The sequence below is a fragment of the Triplophysa rosa genome, linkage group LG23 (assembly GCF_024868665.1).
Source record: "Triplophysa rosa linkage group LG23, Trosa_1v2, whole genome shotgun sequence".
Lineage (NCBI taxonomy): Eukaryota > Metazoa > Chordata > Actinopteri > Cypriniformes > Nemacheilidae > Triplophysa > Triplophysa rosa.
Window position 1 is genome coordinate 3,776,987 of NC_079912.1, and position 22,751 is coordinate 3,799,737.

At 45.1% G+C, this 22,751-nt stretch overlaps 1 protein-coding gene across 4 annotated transcripts in view; it reads right to left on the reverse strand.

The window, feature by feature from the left end:
• Positions 1-11,526, reverse strand: part of mak (male germ cell-associated kinase) — a 36,466-nt gene extending 24,940 nt beyond the window's left edge. For 3 of the 4 annotated variants that reach the window (XM_057322867.1, XM_057322865.1, XM_057322866.1), the window contains exon 1: positions 11,418-11,526. In XM_057322867.1, coding sequence (XP_057178850.1) covers positions 11,418-11,504 — 87 coding nt within the window. In that variant the 5' untranslated portion in view covers positions 11,505-11,526. The remainder of the gene's footprint in view (positions 1-11,417) is intronic. The other variant, XM_057322868.1, reaches the window with a different exon arrangement.
• Positions 11,527-22,751: the final 11,225 nt, after the last annotated feature.

Here is a 22,751-nt window from a genome sequence, read left to right on the forward strand (position 1 = left end):
TAGCGTCTACGTCTATGAGCCCGTAGACGACGCTTTCTGCATAGCTTGGATCAGTATGTATTGCGACTTGAGACGGTGATGCGGAATAACAGTATTTGTTTCCGCCCCGTTCAATTCCACTCGTCGAGCTACGAGGTGTCCTTTTTTTAGCCGGCGGGTGCAACCAGCTATTCCGTGCGCTGCTATCTATCGCCCTTAACATCATTTCTTTGCTGTATGTCCTGCCCCTCTAAACATAGCACGGCATCACAGCTCAGTTCACACTAAAAAGTTAGTGGTATGCAAATTTTTGCCCAAACTTAGGACCGATCGGATTGGCTCCCGCTTGCGCGGTATCCAATGGGCTTGATACTCGTGCTCGAGGCTACGCCCTGTGGATGAAGGGGGAGGTTTTTTCTACTTTTCTCCTGATCATGCGGGGGAGCGCTAGTTCCCTTTCTGTCGGTCTCTCGACGTTGTGTCGAACCGACAGATGGGGTTCGTCCCTGAGAACCAATTGCTTCCGACTTCTTATTAAAGGCCAATGAAAATTGGCGAATGAAATTTGCATGCCGGACTCTGCCCCCGGATATCCGGGTATAAAAGGGAGACGGCGTGCCTCATTCATTCACCTTTTGTTCTTCGGAGCCGTCGCTCATGATCAACAGACTTCGCTACAAGACTGCCAGCTCTACGACATGGTGCAGCGGACTGTCCCTTCCTGCAGCGACTTCCCTGGGCGTCTCGGCAGTTCCAGAAGTGTTCGAGTTTTTTCTCTAAAAGAGCAAATTTCTCCAGCGTGACATGTCCCGCTGTTCTCGTGGGTGCAACACACTCATCGAGGAGGGGGACGGACACGATGTCTGCTTCCAGTACGCTGGGGCAGATGTTGTGGATACGTCCTGCCCGCACTGCGGGCAGTTGACGATTCAGACGTTGCGTCACGGGTGGCTGTGTTCCCACGGAACTCAGCCACCACCTCGTCCGCTTCCCGTTCCGTGACGGCAGGACTACGGCCCTGCTGCCCGCTACGGCGAGCAGCGAGGGTGATATGAGGATTATTGAAAATCCTCGCCACAGCACAGCAGTGCAGTGTTGGCTTGCTCACCGGGAGACTGCATTTATTTATTTATTTATTCATTTATTTATTAGATATTATTTATTATAATGATCTTGCTTGGTCTATAAACACCATGCACTGTGCTGTGTTTTACCTTTCTGTGTTTTTCTTTTCTGCTCCTGTAAAACTGCTTTGGAACAATGCACATTGTGAAAAGCGCTATATAAATAAAATTGAATTGAATTGAATTGTGAGCGCTAATCCGTCAGTCACTGGCTCGCGGACCGTTTGCACCTCTTCTTGCTCGTCTGACCGTTCCCCATGAGACGGCCTCAATCACGTATCGGACACGGTACGTGATGATGAGATGTCTGTTGCAGCATCGGAGGGTGACTTACTGGCATCAGACTCCAACGATTCCTTGAAGCTCCCTCCCTCAAGGGGTCGAGATCAGGAAGAAACGGACGTCGAAATGTCAGCCACGCTTTCCCGGGCCGCCGGCATTGGGTTGCAGTGCACCGCACTGCCTCTACCAACGCTCGCGGCTGGATACACGGTATATCGGGCTTGAGAGCGGCTCCAAGCCGCACTTGCCCCCAGTGCCGTGTTCCCCCGGAAGTGCATGAGGAACCTAGTACGACCTGGAATGCCCCCTTCGGCGCGTACACGTCAACTAGTTCCATCAACCTTTCTTCCCTCGATGGTGGGGCAGCTAGAGGATATGTCGATGTCCCCCAGGGGCTCGACCTAGACTCCCGTCCAAAGCACGTAGGCTTTTCGGCATCTGAGGTGTCGAGAGCTTACTCTGCTGCGGGCCAAGCTGTCCCCTCTCTCCACGCTATGGCCTTCCTGCAGGCCAATGCGCGGAGAGAGCTCCACGAGGGTAAGACCAACCCAGCGCTTATGCAGGAACTCCGCGGCTTCACCGACCTCGCTCTCGGGCGACCAAGGTGATCGCGCGGGCCCTGGGTCGGGCGATGTCCACACTTGTGGTCCAGGAGAGACACCTCTGGCTGAACCTTGCACAGGTGAGTAATACTGAGAAAGTCCGCTTTCTCGATGCACCCATCTCGCAAGGGGGGGCTGTTTGGTGATACTGTCGAGTTTGACAGTTAGGGAGCAGACAGAGGATATCAAGTATGTCCTCCCCAGCCGCGACTCGACCGCCCTCTGGCCACCTAGATCCTGTCTGTTTCCCAGCAGCCCTGGTCCTCTTCGAGACATCGAAGAGGAGACCACCACCCCGTCAGCAGCAGCGGCGAAAGCAAAAGCAGCCCTCATGGGAAGACCCCAGGGAGATTGAGAATACCTTCGGGCCCAACCCCAGCCATTCCATTGCTGGTGGTCGATCCGGGACGCAGCCCATTCTAAAAGTTTTCTCCCTCTCTGGGCGTTTATCACAGCCGCTCTCACCCTCTACACGACGGTGTTTGGCAACTCGACGTTGCGTCATGGCGAGACCCAATGTCGAGGATAATCAGCAGCCTAAGCACTCTCAATCGACGGTGCTTTGTGCCACATCATCGTCTGGGTATTATCACAGCCGCTCTCACCCTCTACACGACGGTGTTCGGCAACTCGACATTGCGGCAAGACCCAATGTCGAGGATAATCATCAGACATCATCGCCATGCAGGTAAAACTGCAGAGCCGATCTCCTCTCCGGGGGTCCCCCCCACGGCGAGGGATCCGCACTGCCAACCATCGAACCACCCCCGGGAGGTCGATGAAGCAGAACGTACCCCTAGCCTCCCTGTCGGTCCCTGGGAGCCTGACAAGAGCTTCCCAAACCGTCACGGTGACTACAGGATACGGTCCGTCTCGGCTACGTGATCCAACTCCCCGGACGCCCACCGAAGTTTCGGGGCATCCTCTTAACCTCAGCAGAGGCAGGGATGCCCCGTGCTTCGGGCCGAGGTCGCCACCCCTCTGGTGAGGAAGCGATCGTGCTCGTCCCTCTAGCCGAGATGTTCAACGGGTTTTACAGCCCGTACTTCACTCGTCCCCAAAAGAGCAGGGGTCGCTAGATCTGCGTACCCTGAACAGGCACCTACTCAAGCTGCCGTTCAGGATGCTCACGCAGAAGCGCATCCTGGCATCTATCAGATGTCAAGATGGATTCATGGCAATCGACCTGAAGGACGCTTACTCTCATGTCTCAATTCTCCCTCGTCATCGCCCGTTCCTATGGTTCGCTTTCGAGGGTCAGGCATATTAGTACAGAGTCCTCCCCTTCGGTCTGTCCCTGTCCCCACGAGTCTTCACGAAAATCGTGGAAGCCACCCTCACTCCCCTCAGTGAGAGAGGTGTGCGGGTACTAAACTATCTCGACGACTGGCTCATTTGACACACTCGTGAGATCTGTTATGTACACACAGGGACCTAGTGCTTCGGCACCTAGATCGATTGGGACCACAGGTCAACCGAAAAAGAGCAAGCTCTCCTCTGTGCGGAGCATCCTCTTTTTTGGTATGGAACTCAACTCTGTCTCCATTACAGTCTCCTACTCAGTCAGTGTTGAACTGCTTGGGTTCAAGCAGTCAGAGGGAAGAGGCTCCTGGGCACATGGCATCCTCAACGGTGGTGATACCCCTCGGGTTGATGCACATGAGACCGCTCCAACACTGGCTACAGAGTCGAGTTCCCAGGAGAGCGTGGCATACCGGCAGCAGGCGGATGGTGATTACGCTTTTCTGCCGACGCACCCTAACCCCTTGGTCTTCAATGACCTTTCTACGGACGGGAGTCCCTCTCGGGCAGGTCGAGATGCGTCAGTGTCGCCCTGGGTTGGGGTGCCGTGTGCAACGATGCCGTGTGCAGCGATGGACGGGCCCCTGCCTGCGCAGGCATATCAAATTGCCTAGAGTTGAGGGATGTGCTACCCGCACTGTAGGGGTTACAACCTCTCATGCAGAACAAGCACGTGCTGGCCCGGTCGGACAGCACAACTGCCGTAGCGTTTTTAACCGCCAGGGTGGCGTTCGCTTACGGCAGCTAACACGACTCGCCCGACGCCTCCTCCTGTGGAGTCCGCAGGTGAGCAGATCCCTGCAATCCACACATATCCCAGGCGACCTGAACCAGACAGCCGATGCGCTCTCTTGTCAGTCGACCCCTCGTGGAGAGTGGTGACTCCACCCCCGCGCAGCCAGCTCATTGGGTACAGTCCGGGCGGGCTCAGGTAGACCCCTTCGCCTCCCTGGACACCACCCATTTCCCGCTAAGGTACTCCCTGCCTCGGCACGGATGCTCTAGTGCACAGCTGGCCGTGGGACAAGCGGAAGTACGTCTTTCCCCCAATGAGCCTCATTGCACAGACCCTGTGCAAGGTCAGGGAAGAGGAGCATCAAGTGTACTAGTTGCGCCATACTGGCCCAACCGGACTTGGGTCTCGGAGCTAATGCTCTTGACGACAGCTCCCTCCTGGCCGATTCCCCTGTCGAAGGACCTGCTTTCCCAGGGGAAGGGCACGCTATGGCATCACGGGCTAGACCTCTGGAACCTCCATGTCTGGCCCCTGGACGGAACGAGGAGATCCTGAGTGGCCTAACCCCTGCGGCAGTTAAGACCACTACTCACCAAAGGGGGTAGAGCTTTCTCATACGTAGCACCTAAACTCTGGAATAGCCTCCCCGATACTATTCGAGGGTCAGACACACTCTCCCAATTTAAATCTAGATTAAAGACATCTTTTCAGCCAAGCATTCACTAATACATAGCTAATGAACAGCAGCTACGCTAATTATTCTGTTTCTGCCCTCGCCTCGGGATGCCCATCCCGAGGTAGGGAGAGATTCCGCCAGGCCCAGATGAACGTCATATGCCCATCCACAACTAGAGATTACGCCAGCTACATCGGAAAATCCCGTGCCATCCTCCTGCGAGAGCCTGCGGACTGACTGACCATCCAGCTCCATCCAAGGCAATTCCATCACCACCCAAGAAAAAGGCGACCATCTGGCCGGCACAGCTCAGACAATTCCATCCCCAACCGAGAGCAAAGACGGACTACCTGTCACATAAATGCTAAATTTACAATACTTGGTATTTAATGCTAAACTTACATCACACGACAGCAGTTTGAAGTTATGGCTGCACTCAGTGACTTTAATTGGAGGTAGCTGGGTGGGTGTTGTAGGGAGTGGGGGGGCTTGTTGGTTGTGGTTCGGGGCGTTTCATTTGTTGGGACTGTGTGGGTCTGGTCTGGTTGGTCTTGTTTTGTGGTCGATGTCGGACAACAGAGGAATAAAGTTAATTATGCCATTACTACTTTTCCCTGGTTGTCCCTCTGTTGTCTGTTGTTGATCACGGAATGGGACCGGGTTGGACCTGCACGGTTTCGGCGGGTGGGGCTTCCTGGGTCGCGGCTCGTGGGCTCTCCCTGTTCTTCGTGGACGTTGCTCGGTGGCTTTGGTCGGGGTCACTGGGTGCAGCTATGACACGTCAGAGGAGATCTGGCCCTCCCGGCTGAGCCTGGTTTCTCCCAAGGTTTTTTTTTCTCCAATATTCAGCATTGGAGTTTGGGTTCCTCGCCACAGCAGAGCAGTGCAGTGTTGGCTTGCTCACCGGGAGACTGCATTTATTTATTCATTTATTTATTAGATATTATTTATTATAATGATCTTGCTTGGTCTATAAACACCATGCACTGTGCTGTGTATTACCTTTCTGTGTTTTTCTTATTTGCTCCTGTAAAGCTGCTTTGGAACAATGCACATTGTGAAAAGCGCTATATAAATAAAATTGAATTGAATTGAATTGAATCATGGACGCCGTTACTTTGGCGTACCTGTCCTAAGATCGCCTACGCCCACTGGGTGACAGCTTTCACCACACGGAGTACAGCCTCCTCGTGGGCACTGGCTCGAGGCACCTCTCTGGCAGACATCTGCAGAGCTGCGGGTTGGGCTACACCCATCACCTTCGCGAGGTCCTACAGCCTCTGCGTAAAACCGGTATCGGCTCGAGTCTTGCAGACTTCAGACCTCAGTCTTGCAGAGTCTCCCAGACTTCAGACCTTTCTCCTAAGGGGGTCAGCGTACTACTAGCCTCCCTTCTTCCCCCACTGGGTGAAGAACAGGCACTCCATCCATCACTAGCAAGCACCTCCTGCGGGCGGGCTGGGCAGAGCAGCCCTGCCCCTTAGGCCGGGTATCTCCGGAGTTATTCGCAACATAGCTCTAACCGGACCTAGTGCTACCAGACGTTGCAACCCCCCAGTAGGGCAGTTCCGTCTGATGTATCCTCATGCTGATTCCCACCTTGGTAACCCATGACCTCCTTAGGTGGACCTCCACCTCGCGGTTTTCTCTTCAACCGTTCTTTCTTCCCATGAGTTCTCCCCCATCGGTGAGACCATGTTGGTATCTCCACTAGACTCCTCCCTGCGGTAGGATGTGGTCTCTGTAGCGCATCCCCCACTTGAGAAAGTAGCGCTTTCCCAGTGGCCTTACGGTTCCGGGCGGCTTCTCGCTGTTAGAGAAACAAGGCCGCCGCCTGTGAGGCCGAAGGTAGGGGCCTTCCCACCTTTCAAGAAAGCTCTGGGACCCCCTACCTACCCACTGGTAGGTTACAATTTCGCGGTAGCGCTCACAGCTGACACGCCCAGGCCAGTCACCGTCGCTTCGTTGAGATTGTGACAGGGCACAGTGTTATGGCGTTTTCCATTGGAACCCTATCTTCTTGGTTCCTATCTTCGGAACGTCTTGGTTACATTTGTAACCTCGGTTCCCTGATGGAGGGAACGAGACGTTGTGTCCTCTTGCCACAACACGTGCTGTCCTCTGCAGCAGTCGTGAGAGGTCTCAGGCTCCTCAGAACTAAGGTGAATGAATGAGGCACGCCGTCTCCCTTTTATACCCGGATATCCGGGGGCGGAGTCCGGCATGCAAATTTCATTCGCCAATTTTCATTGGCCTTTTCTAAGAAGTCGGAAGCGATTGGTTCTCAGGGACGAGCCCCATCTGTTGGTTCGACACAACGTCTCGTTCCCTCCATCAGGGAACCGAGGTTACAAACGTAACCGAGACGTTTTCACTCTTTGCTGCTCTCATGGTGTGATTTTATTCGGTTCCCCTAGCGTTTCACGCAATGTAGAGAGACCTCTCTCAAAAGGGAACGTCTCCGGTTACTGTTGTAACCTCGGTTCTCTGAGAGGAGGGAACGAGACATTGCGTAAACCGCCGTGCTCGCGTGCTCAGATCATCGCGCTGTATGTTTCAGTCGTAAGATTCTGAGGAATGCGGTCCAGATGTCGAGTTATATAGGGGTGGCGCCACGCCCCTAAGCGCCGTCTTGACCGGCATTGGCCAGTTACATTTTATTTTAACTGGCATTATTCAATAAGGATTCAGTAAAGGTTGGAGAAGGGGATTCCCCTAGCATTTCATGCAATGTCTCGTTCCCTCCTCTCAGGGAACCGAGGTTATGACAGTAACCGGAGACGTTTTGTAGTCTCCATTTCAAAAGACACCTATGCTCTTGTTGCTTCTTTAATTAATATTCACCAAATTCATTTTCCAAATGTTTTAAAATTATTTAGTTTATCATAATTTTAAAATGTGAAAAGTTCAGGGCTCGACATTAAAGCTTGTCCGGGACAAGTGAATGTTTTGTATGGGTAAGTGAGAGATAACTTCACTTGCCCGACTGGACAAGTAACTTGAAAAAAAAATAACAACAGTGCGACATATATGTAGAATAATAAGAATACCTGCATTAGACAGAGCTGTGTGTCGTGCGTTTGTCGTGGTGGTGCTTGTTGTGTGTGACAATAATCAATGGCGCATCGCACTGAGTCCATGTACTACATGCGGACACGGAATCGTTATTTAAATGTCATCTGGCTGTTTTGCGTGTCTGAGTGAATTACCTGCACAGTTTAATATACAACACGAGTGATGGTTGAGTATTTTATCTGCGTCTGCACTGTATGAGGATATGAACACATGAACTTCCTCTCCAGAGTTGCTCGGAGAGTTTATTTTGCGAGCGTTCTACTGTTTGAGTGAAGCTATCTGCAAACAAGCGTCTTCCCGAAGACCCGTCAAAATAAAAGTCCCGTTAAATTGAACATTCAGACAAAAAAATACTGTGGTGTACTATAGTATTTGCTTTTGAAAATTGTAGTGCCCTTGTAGTGAATTGATAAGCACTGTATACTATAGTAAAGTTCAAAATCACTATAGTATCTAAGAATTTTACTGCAGTAATTTATGTGGACAAATATACCACTATTGTATAGTTAAAAAGGAAAAATACACAACTGAGAAATATTCAAACAAATTTAGGTAATCTAAAAATGATACGGCCCTAATTTATTCATCTGTATGTAACATTAATGTCTTTTGTCAGTTACCTGTCTATTCATGATGAACTGCACTTGCATTTTTTTTTAATGATGACAACAGACTATTTATACTCCTACAGTTTGGCCTGTGCTACCAAACTTTAAACCTTTCTAGCACCAGTGCTATGTGCAAAAAAAGTTAACCTACAGCCTTAACACTAATAATAATTACTGCTTGCCTTTGTTTTATAGCAGTCACGAAGAGTAGGCATATAACCAAATTCAAGTGGCCAAAGCGGACACTAGTTAAAATGCTTAGAAGCAAACTTTACCAATCTAGATCCGGAACAATTATATTGAGAATTCAAATGAAATATCATTTTTTTATCGTTGGACAAGTAATTTTTGTACTCGGACAAGTGAATGACAAGTGTACTTGTCCGAAGTGACCGGGCTATGCCCCCTTGTTTTTATCCACAGGCTCAGTGCTGGCGCTTATTTTTTTCCCATGCAGCTTATAATTGCGACCAAAGCACCTTGGTTGAAAAAACGCTGTCCAGCACCTGGTGCTTTTAGCTGCGTAAAAACGCCCGGTGGATAGACAGCATATATCGGTATCGGCATCGGCTTAATTGAGGTGGAAATTATCGGCATATCGGATATCGGCAAAAATCCAATATCGTGCATCACTAACATCCACCATTGTTTATTCCATATTTAATAGAAATCAGACTTTGCTTTTGATTTTTTATTCAACATAATATTGTAAATAATAAAACAAGTGAAAATGTCATGGACAAAAATGATGGGACCCCTAACCTAATATTTTGTTGCACAACCTTTAGAGGCAATAACTGCAAGCAAACATTTCCTGTAGCTCTCAATGAGACTTCTGCACATGTTAACAGGTAGTTTGGCCCACTCTCCCTGAGCAAACTGCTCCAGCTGTCTCAGGTTTGATGGGTGCCTACTCCAGACTGCAAGTTTCAGCTCTTTCCATAGATGTTCCATAGGATTCAGATCAGGACTCATAGAAGGCCACTTCAGAATAGTCCAATGTTTTGATCTTATCCATATTCTTGGGTGATTTTAGCTGTGTGTTTTGGGTCATTATCCTGTTGGAGGACCCATGACCTGCGACTGAGACAGAGCTTTCTGACACTGGGCAGTACATTTCGCTCCAGAATGCCTTGATAGTCTTGAGATTTCATTGTCGCCTGCACAGATTCAAGGCACCCTGTGCCAGATGCAGCAAAGCAGCCCCAAAACATAACCAAGCCTCCTCCATGTTTCACTGTAGGTATGGTGTTCACTTCTTTGAAAGCTTGATTTTTTCATCTGTGAACATAGAGCAGATGTGACTTGCCAAAAAGCTCCAGTTTTGACTCATCTGTCCAAAGGACATACTCCCAGAAGGATTGTGGCTTGTCAATATGAATTTTAGCAAATTCCAGTCTAGCTTTTTTATGTTTTTCTTCCTCCTGGGTCTTCTTCCATGGAGCCCACTTTTGCACAAAAAGCGACGGATGGTGCGATCAGAAACTGACGTACCTTCACCTTGGAGTTCAGCTTGTATCTCTTTGGCAGCTATCCTTGGTTCTTTTTCTACCATTCGCACTATCCTTCTGTTCAATCTGGAATCGATTTTCCTCTTGCGGCCGCGCCCAGGGAGGTTGGCTACAATTCCATGGACCTTAAACATCTTAATAATATTTGCAACTGTTGTCACAGGAACATCGAGCTGCTTGGAGATGGTCTTGTAGCCTTTACCTTTACCATGCTTGTCTATTATTTTCTTTCTGAGCTCCTCAGACAACACTATCCTTTGCTTTCTCTGGTCCATGTTCAGTGTGGTGCACATAATGATACCATACAGCACAGTGACTACTTTTCTCCGTTTAAATCGGCTTAATGATTGATTACAAGATTGGACATGTGTGATACTAATTAAAGGAACAAATTAGTTTGAAATATCACTATAATCCAATTATTTATTATCTTTTCTAAGGGGTACCAACAAATGTGTCCAGGTCATTTTAGTATATCTTGTAGAATAAGCAATAATTCATCTCTCTCCACAGCTTCTTTGCTTTATTCTATGACATACCAAAGGCATGCAAGTATACATGATACAATAGCTTTTAATTTCATCATTCTTCAGGAGGAATGAAGCATTATTTCAATGAGCTGTAAGGGTACCAACAAATTTGAGCACGTCTGTATATCCGAGTGAAACGGCTTCTGAAATTAGAAATAAATGTCGGGCAGGGCTTTATTTTGCCCTTCCCTTTTTGATTGGGTTGTTGTAAGTTGGGCCTGGAGGGGAGGGCTAAACATGCCTGGTCATTGGACAGTCAGTATTAATAGTCCTACCTCTTTTTTGTTGCTTACGTCATGTGGTGAGGAGTTGTTGTTGAGAGGGTGAGAGGAGCTTAATCTTTTTGATTAAAGATCACAAGTGCAAATGAATAATAAAAAAAAGGTGTGCACGGATAAATCATTTATAATAATACTGCAACACTGTATAAAACACTTAGAATTTTCCTGTTTGATTTCATGGTGACTTTAAGATTAGATTGAACTGTAACACTCTACAAGATCTAATTTATTAACATCAGTCAATGCGTTAGCTAACATGTAACAACAATGAATAGTATATTTTAGAACTTTTTATTCATCTTTGCTAAAACAAATACACATTTAGTACATTTTGAAATGTCTTCACCATATTTGTTATTACTTTTATTCAATATTGCAGATGCCACAGCTATCATCGTCATTCATACAGAAAATATGTTTTGTTTCTTACTGTTACCGCTTGTATGAACAGGTCAGTTCTAGATTCATACTTGTAAATCAGATCAGTCAATTTAACACTGACTGTGACAACAGAACCAGTATGTATATAAAGTACAGTGAACTCCGAATAAGAGGAAACATTTGATTAGTCATAATATGAGAAATCAAATGTGATATTTTAAATAATTATGGTGCTTTTTTCTGTAAATTATTTATATAAAATGCAAGCCATTTATTTGAATAACTCATGCATGCATACCATTTTTAAAATGGCTAATATGCTTTTCTTACCTTGACCTCTCTCAGATTAATGCACTCTTCCCAGGAGTAAAACTTCCTCTTCATTCTGTGAAAAATAATGAATAAACTCATCTCCATGGTTTCATTCCTAACAAATGGTTCATACAAATCAGTCTGCCACCTGAATTTACTACACTATTATTAAAGCAACAATGCTAATACATCTGTACATATGATGTGATCAGGTGCGTTTTTATACACATGTATATACATTTTTAGATGTATTTATTATGTATTTAATTTATTTATATTTACCAATAACAGAAATTATATATAAAAGCTTATTCATTTTTATATTTGATATTTTTCTTGATTATATGCATGTGTATGTGTTTATAAATGGGTCATTCCCTGTCAACTCTGGCTCGAATGTTTAATTTTTATATATTTTACAGAAGCAAGACCAACATAAATATTAAAGGTCATGGATGAATATTTACGGAGTAATTCACTAATTTGTAGAGGAGCAGTGTTTCCCACAGGATTTTGAGAGACTGTGGCGCTGATGAAGTCACACGCTAATGAGCATATTTAGAACGTAATCATGTGCGTTTGGTCTAGTGTTGGCACTATTGTATTTTAACGCAACTGAATGCTATTTTCACATATTGTCTGTTCTGTTGTCAGACATAAAACAAGTATAAAATATTGACTGAACACGACCTAAATATAGCCTACGTCATGTTTAATCCAACCAGCTGTTACGTTTACTGCTGGTAACATCCTGTTTTATAAACGCAACATCGTCTGACAAAATCACCATACATTTACATTGAAGAGCGGATATATGAGGTGATTTTGGCTACATTTGTCTCATGCAGCACAAAGCCTTTACGTCCGTTGCTCTTCTCATCATTGTGTTGTGTTATGAGCGCTTCTTTATTTTAAATGCGAGTGATAGTTTTATTGTAGATCGCGTATAGCGCAAATTCAGAAATATGAGAGAATACACTGTTGCTGCTTTCCTGTGGCTCAGTAGTTAGAGCATGGTGCTAGCAATGCCAAGGTCATGGGTTCGATCCCAGGGATTGCACATAGTCAGAAACAAATGTATAGTATAATGCAATGTAAGTCACTTTGGATAAAAGCATCTGCCAAATGCATAAATGTAAATGTAATGCTTTTACACAACGAGAGAGACAGGCGCAGAGCGCTCGCACATCTACAATGAATTAAGCTGTTTTAAATAGTAAAAAAAAAGTGTAAATAGGAATCATGAAAAATCTATTCATGGCGGCCAGTGTTGATAGTGTGGCTGGCCGCGACAAATAAATAAATATGGGAAATAGACAAAACAAATGATATGTTGTTATGAAGTAACCTATAAAATATTTTTTGCTTCGTTTAGAAACTATGGCGGCACAATCTGTTGTCTTTAGCAATCCATGTTGCATTTTATGCCAATGGTGACAGTTAAAAAATGAGGAAAAGGCATTTTTGTGTTCTTTTTACAATATTTGCATGCCTGTAACTCCAGAACCGTTAAAGATACCTTAATGTCCTTTCAGATTCTTGCGCAATACCTACATTTCTTTTGGGAACTACATTTATAAGGCGCTATATGATTCACTCCTAGAGATATGAGGATCTAAATATGGCTTCATGAGAAAACATTAAAAACCAAATGTGGGTCATTTTGCTAAAATCTGGTACTTTATTTCCTTTAAAGAGGAATGTCTTAAGAACAAATAATGTTGAATCTAGAAATCTTTTTCCTGTCTATCAAAACAACTGCCTTGAACATTGAACCATTTCAGTGTCTTTTTGGCACTAAGTTACTGTATTGGTTGAGGCAAATTTACTTGCTCTTAATACGTTATTCATAAGATTATATATATTTGTTTGATGTTCAAGGAAATTTGGATAAAGGAATGTTTTGAATTATGGCCCGAGCATAGATGGTGTGAGGAATTGATCCATTTGTTATGATACAGGTACAAGGTACAGCGGCTTTGTAACAATGAAAATTGTAAAAAAGCGCTATATAAATATTATGAAAATGTATAATAATTTTAAGTTGACTTGACTATTTGAAAAACTACAATTTGCCTCACCTGGATTGTTTAATTATTCGCTGGTGAAATGTTAAATGAGCCTAAGAAATTTAATGAAAAAAACAATAATTTATGCTTTATAAAATTTTTGTAGATTGCGCTACAGAGCCATGTTGCCACACGTCATTCTGAAATCCATATCAGATGTAAATTGTCGCCACCTCTGACACACAAGCAAACTTTCATGAGTTTTCAAGCATGTTTAGGCTCTCAAAAATGAGATTAAATTTGAGGATAATAACAAATAAATCAATTCCTCACACCATCAGTGCTCGGGCCACAACATCCCTTTACCGAAACTTCCCTGAACCTCAAACAAATTCACTGAATGACCCAATTACAAAATGAATATGCATAGTACACAGACATATACTATGTAAACACAAACTTATTCTGGATGCGATTAATCATTTGACAGCGCTAAGTCTCTGTATTGGCACTTTCATAACTAATTATGTAAGAGAGAAAGTAGCTGAAACTGAGACCCAGGCTTGGCTACTTTCACTGCCACCTGAGTATCAATTTGCATAGTAACCACTTGTTCCTGCACGGTCACAACATCTCAGAGACGCATTTATAATTCACATCACCCGCTAACACTCAAAAAGCAGAAGTGTGTGTGTTGGGTGAACCTATTCTCGGGTGAATCATGAAGGAAAGTCTGCTTAATCATACCTGCTATAAGAAAACAGATAGAATAGCAGTAATGTACATCCGAGAATAATGCTCTTTTGGTTTGTTTGTGTCGGGGTCAGGGTTAAAGATACTGTAGTAAGTGTTGTGGCCAATTCATTTCAGGTACTTAAGGAGTGTAAACCATGAACACGTTTCTCATTACAACTAATAATATTTATATTATTATATTTGCGTGTAGCAACCACATGACGAGTGGAAGAGAAATATAGACCTTATTTAAATACTTGAAATTGAAATATGATATCTGAAATAAATGAGTATGAAACATCCGTCAATGTTTAACGCGCAAATCCATCAGTGAAACGGCACACTACAACATATAAAACATTTAAATAAACATCAGTAAATAATGAAAACTTAAATGATATAAGAAAGATAAATACTAAATAAAAAAGCTCTTGTTGCAGTAACTTCAGTCAGTGGCGTATTAACCCTTACAGTCCTTAACAATTCCATTTGAAACAAACTGTTTAAAGAGCAGGTTTCATGAATCTCATAAAATTACCGGCATTTCAGTGTGTAACGTAGCTTTCCTTCAATTTTGACGATCTGCAAAGTTGTTATTCCAAAAAGTCCATGATAAATTAAGATACTTGCTTCCAAAGTAAGGAGTCGACTCCGAACCGCCCAAACAAATCGTTAGGCTTTCGAATCTTTTGAGTGTAACATCGATACGTCACAGTGTAATGCATCAGCACAATCCCCGCCTTCCCGCGAAACAGGAACACTCTGACCTGCCCACTAGCACTTCAGGTAGTGTTGCATATACAACATGTCGAGGGCACGCTGTGTTTTGTGCTGTGAACGCAAATGTACTTTGTTTTCGCTGCCAAAGGATGACGATGTGAAGGATCAGTGGTTACATTTTTTTTTCCACGATACCACTGCAGTACAATTCCAACCTTGTGTAATGTGCTCGTCATTTTACCGACGACTGCTTCTCAAATTTTGGCGAGTTCAACGCAGGATTTGCCAGCCGCTAGACCCTTAAAAATAAGTCAATACCAACTTTATTTGGACTAACAAGCGTCTCAGAACCACAAGCTGTAAGTATGATAAATACATTATGTGTACATGTTAAATTGAGTGCTTACAATATACGTTAAAGTAATTGTGCTAATCCGTGTTGTATATTTAGTACAGCTGTAGGTTTCCAGGTAAACAACGTACAAGTTAACAGTGTTACAGTTTTAATAATCCAACTCTTACCTAATAATGTGGCGGTTATTGTAGACTGTTGTCGTTCTACATGTCGTAGTATTGTACAAACTGTATCCCTTTATCGTTTAGTCACGGTAGCACTTTGCTAACGTGTCTCACATTATGGTTTTGTCAAGTGTGCAAAGTTTAGCTGTGGTCACGATCCCCTTCAAACAAAACGGTTTGCTTGTCATTATTTTAAAAACGGACTGCAGCACTACATCATTTTATTATGTAAAGGTAGGGATGTAACGATTCACCGTGAGCCGGTTGAAAATCGGTTATAATGAGTGACGATTCAAATCGGTTGAGGCTTGAACTGAATCGCAATACATTTTATGAACCGCAGGGGCCGCTATTTTCACTGCAAACCTAAACGTGGATGCTGATATTTCTTAAATGCAAAAAAATCCAAGAAAAGCACAGACAGTATTAGTTTGTTTATATTAAAGAGACTTTTTCTATTATTAATTTGTTATAAAATTGCAGTTTAGTTTTGTTATTTGAAATAAAACATTATTTTATTATACAAAGAAACGTGAAGCATTTAAGAAATAATGCAAGGGAAGTTGTTCATTTCTAATTTGTTTCAACTCATTTTTTTAAAATAAATCGTGAGTAAATCGTGAATAAATCGCATCGTGAGATCAGAATCGTGAATCGTATCGTGAGCTGAGTGAATCGTTACATCCCTATGTAAAGGTGTGTGCATTATCTTTGGAAGCTCTCGCTAACTTGCTCAGTTACTCCTCTCTGTATAATCAAAGTAATTATCAACTTTTGGATAGAGCCGTTGTTGTTCTCCCACAGCTATGACGAAAAAAGATCAACAGAAAACAATAGTCTGAATGGTTTATGAAGATAAGTTTATGAAGATAAAAACTTGTGATATGGTAATACAGATGCCATTTTTACACACAGCGTCTTTGTTTACAAAACCTTCCTGAGATAAGAACTGTGGTAATGGGCGTTTCGTTTCTGACACACAGTGTATGAAGAAAGACCAATCACAACTGATTGGGCCAGTTGGCCAATCGGAGCACACTGGACTCGCGGTAGGGAGGAGCTTAGAGAAGCGGAACATTTGAACAGCTTCGGAGGAATCGTTTAGGGATCTTTGAGAAATGGATAGATACTAAATGCTTATTTTAAGAAAATAGCACCATTTTTTTACCTTTGATGCATTTGAACATTTTGTTGGGGACTCTAATACAACATTAGGACACTTACAAAAACCTTGAAACCTGCTCTTTAAACCTACATTGGCTTTCCTATTCAGATTGCAATAAAAACTTTACTTTTTCCGACTCGTTGATATGAAACTTACTTGTTGACATTGTCCAGATTAAAATGTGTACAGCTGCACTAAATGCGCGTTCTCTCATATTTATTACACCTATATTTGTCAGAGTGACGTGCACTACCGCCGGTGGCAGTTCGCCACCGTCATGGCACTTTACCACCGCGGTGGTGCGGTTGTCACGGCCACCGTCACAGCCCTAATCTTAACCACCTATTATACTCTGTAGTATAGTCCTAGGTGGAAGTACTTTACACGAAATGGAATTACGGCGTGGAAGTGAGTATGAAACCTTAAAAGGATACTTCATACAGGAGCACTGGGGTTTGGGAATCGAAAATCAGTTCCATTTCTGAAATCATAATCGGAAGTTTAGGAATCGGATACTTGATATAAAATTTAAATTTAAATTACTCTTACCAATTCCTGTGTGTACATTTTCAGAAATGTGCATGTGTTAACTCGTTATGTGCTGATATCTAAATAAAAGGCCTTATGAAAATTAACCATATTTTTACTATACTAAAGCACAGTAACCACAAATGTACCATAGTTTTATTATAGTAACTACAGTTTAACCATGATATTTGTAGTTAAACTATGCTAATACAAATCACACAAAACACACGGTTGTTATGTTTGTAGACAAAACAGTGGTCATAAATAAATAAACAACCAGTCAATAGGCAGGCTAAATTACCATATATGTTAATATATGGTACGTTTTACTTCATTTTCAAAACTTTGGAATCGAAACTGGGAACCCATAATAATTGGAATCGACAAGCAGAATCAGTATCAATAAAATTTAAATGAATCCCAACCCTACAGTTATGCCAACTAGCTTCACCCGTAAGAACCCAAACACACTTGACCCTAAAGGAAAAATGAGGCTTATACTGGGAGATATAAAACACACCGAACAGACCACACAGAACACATTGCTGTAATTATTTTTGAAATGTCAAGAAATGTGGTCCAAATAGATTAAATGACATACATGACGTGTAATTAATACATTGCAACACCAACTTTAAAGACCCAGTGAAGCTCCTTGGAATGCACAGCATTATTTGATGTGTTGACGTAATTTCAACTGAAAAATGCAGAGAGCACGAGACATATCGAGTAGCCCCTCCCCTCTTTTAAAATAACCAAGACCGTTTCGTTTACAGCACAGTCAGCTCCATTTAATAGCTGCATTTAACAGCACCACAGTTGTATAAGTCTAATGGAACGGAATATCTGTAATGTGTCATTTGAAGCTTGTGATTTACATTGGTGTGTGACACTGACATTTGTCTTCTTTACTCATCGATGTCTGATCTCTTCCAGAGCCTTAAAGTCCCAGTGAAATAAAAAATGACAATGCCAATTTTTCATGAAATATTGCAGCGTTGATTGTAAATAGTTTATCAATGTGGGTCATTCTCTTTTTAAAAATCGTGTGCCCTCATAATCTTTAGTTAAAATCGTCTCGGGTTACTTGGCTGTAACCCTGTTCCCTGAAAAAGCGGGAACGAGATGCTGCGTTTCAAACGCTATGGGAGAATGTTCTTTGTTCGATTGGTTGTGAAGCACGTGTCAAACACGCCAAGAATTGGCTTTAAATAACCTCGGCAGGTGACGTGGCTAATTACACTCACCTGCAGGTTATAAATACGCGTGAAAGCGGATGCATCTTCAGGTTCCAACTTTGTCTGAAGGACGTCCGGGCACGCCTACAGTGCAACATTGAGGCGCAGCATCTCGTTCCCGCTTTTTCAGGCAACAGGGTTACAGCCAAGTAACCCGAGATGTTCCCTTTCAAAAGCTACACTCGATGCTGCGTTTCAAACGCTATGGGAACGAGAATACTAACGCCGCCGCACTGGAAGTGTCTGGACCCCCAAGGTTGTGTGGTGTGTGTGTGCACAAGCCGCCCCCCGGTTGCGGCCCCCATAACATATGAAAATCTGCTCTGATATACGCCTTTGGCTGGTGCGGTGGACGTAATTTCAAAGAGCACGTATTGGACACAGTAAGTGTAATCGTTCCTGCTCCGACGTCGTGAATGGCGGAGGGCAGAAGGCCTCAAGACTAAGTCTTAGATGGCCGTCCAGCCCAGGGGGTCTGGAGAGGTCAACTTCTCGATTGGCACATCAATTGCCTCCCAGATGCTTCCCCAGCCCGTGAGGGAAGCATCTGTCGTTAGCATCTTGCGACGACAACACGGACCGAGAGTGGGACCTAAAGTCAGATACCGAGATCTGAATCACATAGAAAGGGTGCGAAGCCCCTGGCACATCACCCTTATCTGCCTCTGGGGGTTGGCCCTTGGATGAAACCTTCTGGTTCTGAGCCACAACTGAAACAGTCTCATATGCAGGAGGCCCAGAGGTATCACTGTGGAAGCCGCTGCCATGAGACCTAGAATTCTTTGAAAGTGATGAATAGTGACTTTCTGGCCTAGCCTGATGCTCCTCAGGGTGATCAGGATTGATTCGACGCGTGCTGGAGACAGTTGTGCCTGCATCGCGGTCGAGTCCCATATTATCGATAAATACATTGTATTTTGCATAAGGGAGAGAACGCTCTTTGTGGCGTTGAGTCTTAACCCGAGAGCCTTGAGAAGAGCTAGGACGACATCCCGATGTCGAAGCGCTAGCTCCCGAGACTGAACTAAAACCAGCCAGTCGTCTATGTAATTCAAAATGCGGATGCCCTGGAGTCGCAGAGGAGCCAGAGCTGCATCCATGCATTTCGTGTATGTGTGGGGTGACAAGGCAAGGCCGAATGGAAGAACCCGATACTGGTAAGCGTCGCCCCCTAAAGCGAACCTCAGGAATTTCCTGTTTTGTGGCAAGATCTCTATGTGAAAGTATGCATCTTTGAGATATTTACGAACCAGTCGTGTGACTGAATTTGAGACACAATCATCTTGATTGTCAACATTTTGAATTTGTGCGTCTTCAGGTAGCGGTTTAATCCGCGAAGATCTAGAATCGGACGCAACCCCCCATCCCTCTTGGGAACTAGAAAATACCGGCTGTAATATCCTGTCTCTCTGTCGGGTAGGAGAACACGTTCTATGGCTCCTTTGTCCAGCAGAGCTTGTAATTCTTGTGCCAACAGATGCGCTCGCTCCGGTTGCATGGAAGTTGAAACTATGTCGTTGAAACGCGGAGGGCGATATGCAAATTGAATCCTGTAGCCCTTGGCTACAGTCCTTTCTACCCATGGAGAGATACCTGGCAGTAGTTTCCAAGCTGCCAGCTTCTCTGAAAGGGTTATCAACGCCAGCACTTCATCTTGTTGGGGGGATGCCAAATGCCCGACGTCCTGAGGCGTGACAGGAGACAACCGAACATTTAGCGTTCTTTTTGGAACCGCTAATCCCAGAAACGCCAGTGGCAGCGGAGATTGCAAAGCGGCCCTGTGAGGGTGCCGAAGAGGAGCCTCTAATTTCTCTTGGAATTTTACGCACCCCTCCTCGGGCACACATGTCTCAGGATCTCTTCTTCTTGGCAGAGATGAAGCACCTCAGACTGACCCTCCCGAGGCGGCCTGAGGGGCATGGTGGGCCGCTCCCCTGCCTCTGCGAGGGGGGGGTGCGATTCGCCACACTCTCCCTGATGGCCTCGCACCTCAGGTAGACCGGACCCACCCGAGACTGTGTGCCTGGTCGGGACTGGGGAACTGGTCCGGAGTGGGTGGCCGACACTCCAGATGCTTGAGCACGATGGGGGAGATACCTCACGAATGCCTCCTCGTGGCGTTTCGCCTCCCGGAACCTGGTGACCACGGTGTTCACCGCGTCTCCAAACAGTCCGGAAGGCGAGATCGGGGCATCAAGGAGGAAAGTCCCTGTCTTTGATGCCTGTGAGGTTAAGCCACAGATGCCTCTCCATGGTGACCAGTGCAGCCATAGAACGGCCGATAGCACGGGCCGTCTGCTTGGTAGCACGGAGAGACAAATCTGTGGCCCGGCGTAGCTCTTCAAACGCCGTCTCATCAATCACCCCGTCAGTGCTCACATCATCCAGCAGGTCAGCCTGGTACGCCTGCAAAACCGCCATGGTGAGTAGGGCAGCACCAGCCTGACCCGCTGCCTGAAAAGCCTCCCCCACCAGCGCAGATGTAAGCCTGCAAGGCTTGGTGGGGAGAGAAGGCTTTTTCAGGGACGACGATGTCCCAGGGGAGAAGATAGCTCGCCAGCGTCTCTTCCACACGGGGCACCGTCGTATACCCCCGTGGTTTCGCACCAATGATAGTCGAATAAATCGATGTCGATGGCACGAACACACGGGAGGAATAAGGCTTCTGCCACGAGCGAGATAATTCGTTGTGGAGATCCTCAAAAAAGGGGAGAGCGCGATGTTGTGGCTCCTCCCCCCGGCCACCCGACAGATATCTGTCATCTAGCTTTGAGCCTCTGGGGCCTCTTGCTCCTTCAGCCAGTCGAGCTTGAGGCGGTCGACTGCCTTAGTCATCGCCCCGAGAAGCTCCTCAAGCGCCGTGTTGTCGCTAGAGGAACGTCCCGAGACGGCACTATCCAACCCCGCAGAAGCAAGGGATGCCTCTTCCTCCGCCCGATCCGAAGAAGCGCTGGCGCACGCTTCGGATACGGACATGAGGCCATCGCAGTTTGGCGAGCGCACAGGAGACGCGGACAGACCCGCCTCTCGTGCTTCGGCTAAATCAAACCGCGAACCCCAGGACGAGGAAGAGGCGGCTCGGTCTCTCTTAAAAAATGAGAGCAGAGAACTAAGTACTCGGATGCCGAGAACATCACAGAGTTCGCACTCTCCCTCAAGCCCCAGGGCAGCATGGTCAGCCCCCAAGCACTCAAAGCAAAACTCATGCTTATCAAGATCGGAGAGGAGCCTCTCACAAGGAGGCGCACATCTCCGATCTCAGTCAGACATGATTATGTAGATTATATATTTAGGCTAAGTGACAATGTGCTTAGTGACTAAATGTATATAAACTACTTCACTAGGCTTTCTTTCTTTTTCCTCTTTTCACGTAGGAGAGAGTAAGAAAAACACAAGAAAAGAGGGAGACTTCTTCCTCACAACACGTACACACAAAGTGGTCCTTGAAGACAAAAGAACCTGAAGTACGCGTCCGCTTTCACGCGTATTTATAACCTGCAGGTGAGTGTAATTAGCCACGTCACCTGCCGAGGTTATTTAAAGCCAATTCTTGGCATGTTTGACACACGTGCTTCACAACCGGTCGAACAAAGAACGTTCTCCCATAGCGTTTGAAACGCAGCATCGAGTGTAGCTTTTGAAAGGGAACTGAAAATGCACCTCCTTCCTGTAATGACTATCCATCTTAAATGACATATGTTAGACGGCTCGGGCAGAGCATCCGTTAACTCCTCCCCTTCAACTGTCAGTCTGCTGCCAGTTCCATTTAAAAATGCGATGGCTGTTTTTATACATCAATTCGCAGAGAAAGACGAAAGCCAAGCCCACTATTTTTCTCATTAGAAATTCTATTTCCCTCAGAAATGCATCAAAATACAGAAGTAAATACGATTGCAACTTCCGGTTCACTGGGACTTTAACATATAACATTCTGTGTAGACTTAAAACGGGTTAGATAAGTTTTGTTTTCTCAGCGGATTTGCTTGTATGATCAGCCTATATGATCCGCTCTGTGCAGTCGTTTCTCTTACCTGGAGCACACTTGCGTGCAACCGCTCTAGTGCACTATGTGTCATTCATCATGTAGGACACAATAAAAGTGCTAACAAGTGACTAATTTGAGGCATCGTTTTAGCGGCTTTCATTTAGAAACGAGGGTCTGAAATGTAGAATGATGTCATGAAATTTCTATACTTTTCTGAGCGGACATGTGAGACTGCAAATTTGTCAGCTCTTTGGAGAATATGAGTTTATTGATATGTTTGTTGAGTCCTTAAGGCTAACTTATACACTCACCTAAAGGATTATTAGGAACACCATACTAATACGGTGTTTGACCCCCTTTCGCCTTCAGAACTGCCTTAATTCTACGTGGCATTGATTCAACAAGGTGCTGAAAGCATTCTTTAGAAATGTTGGCCCATATTGATAGGATAGC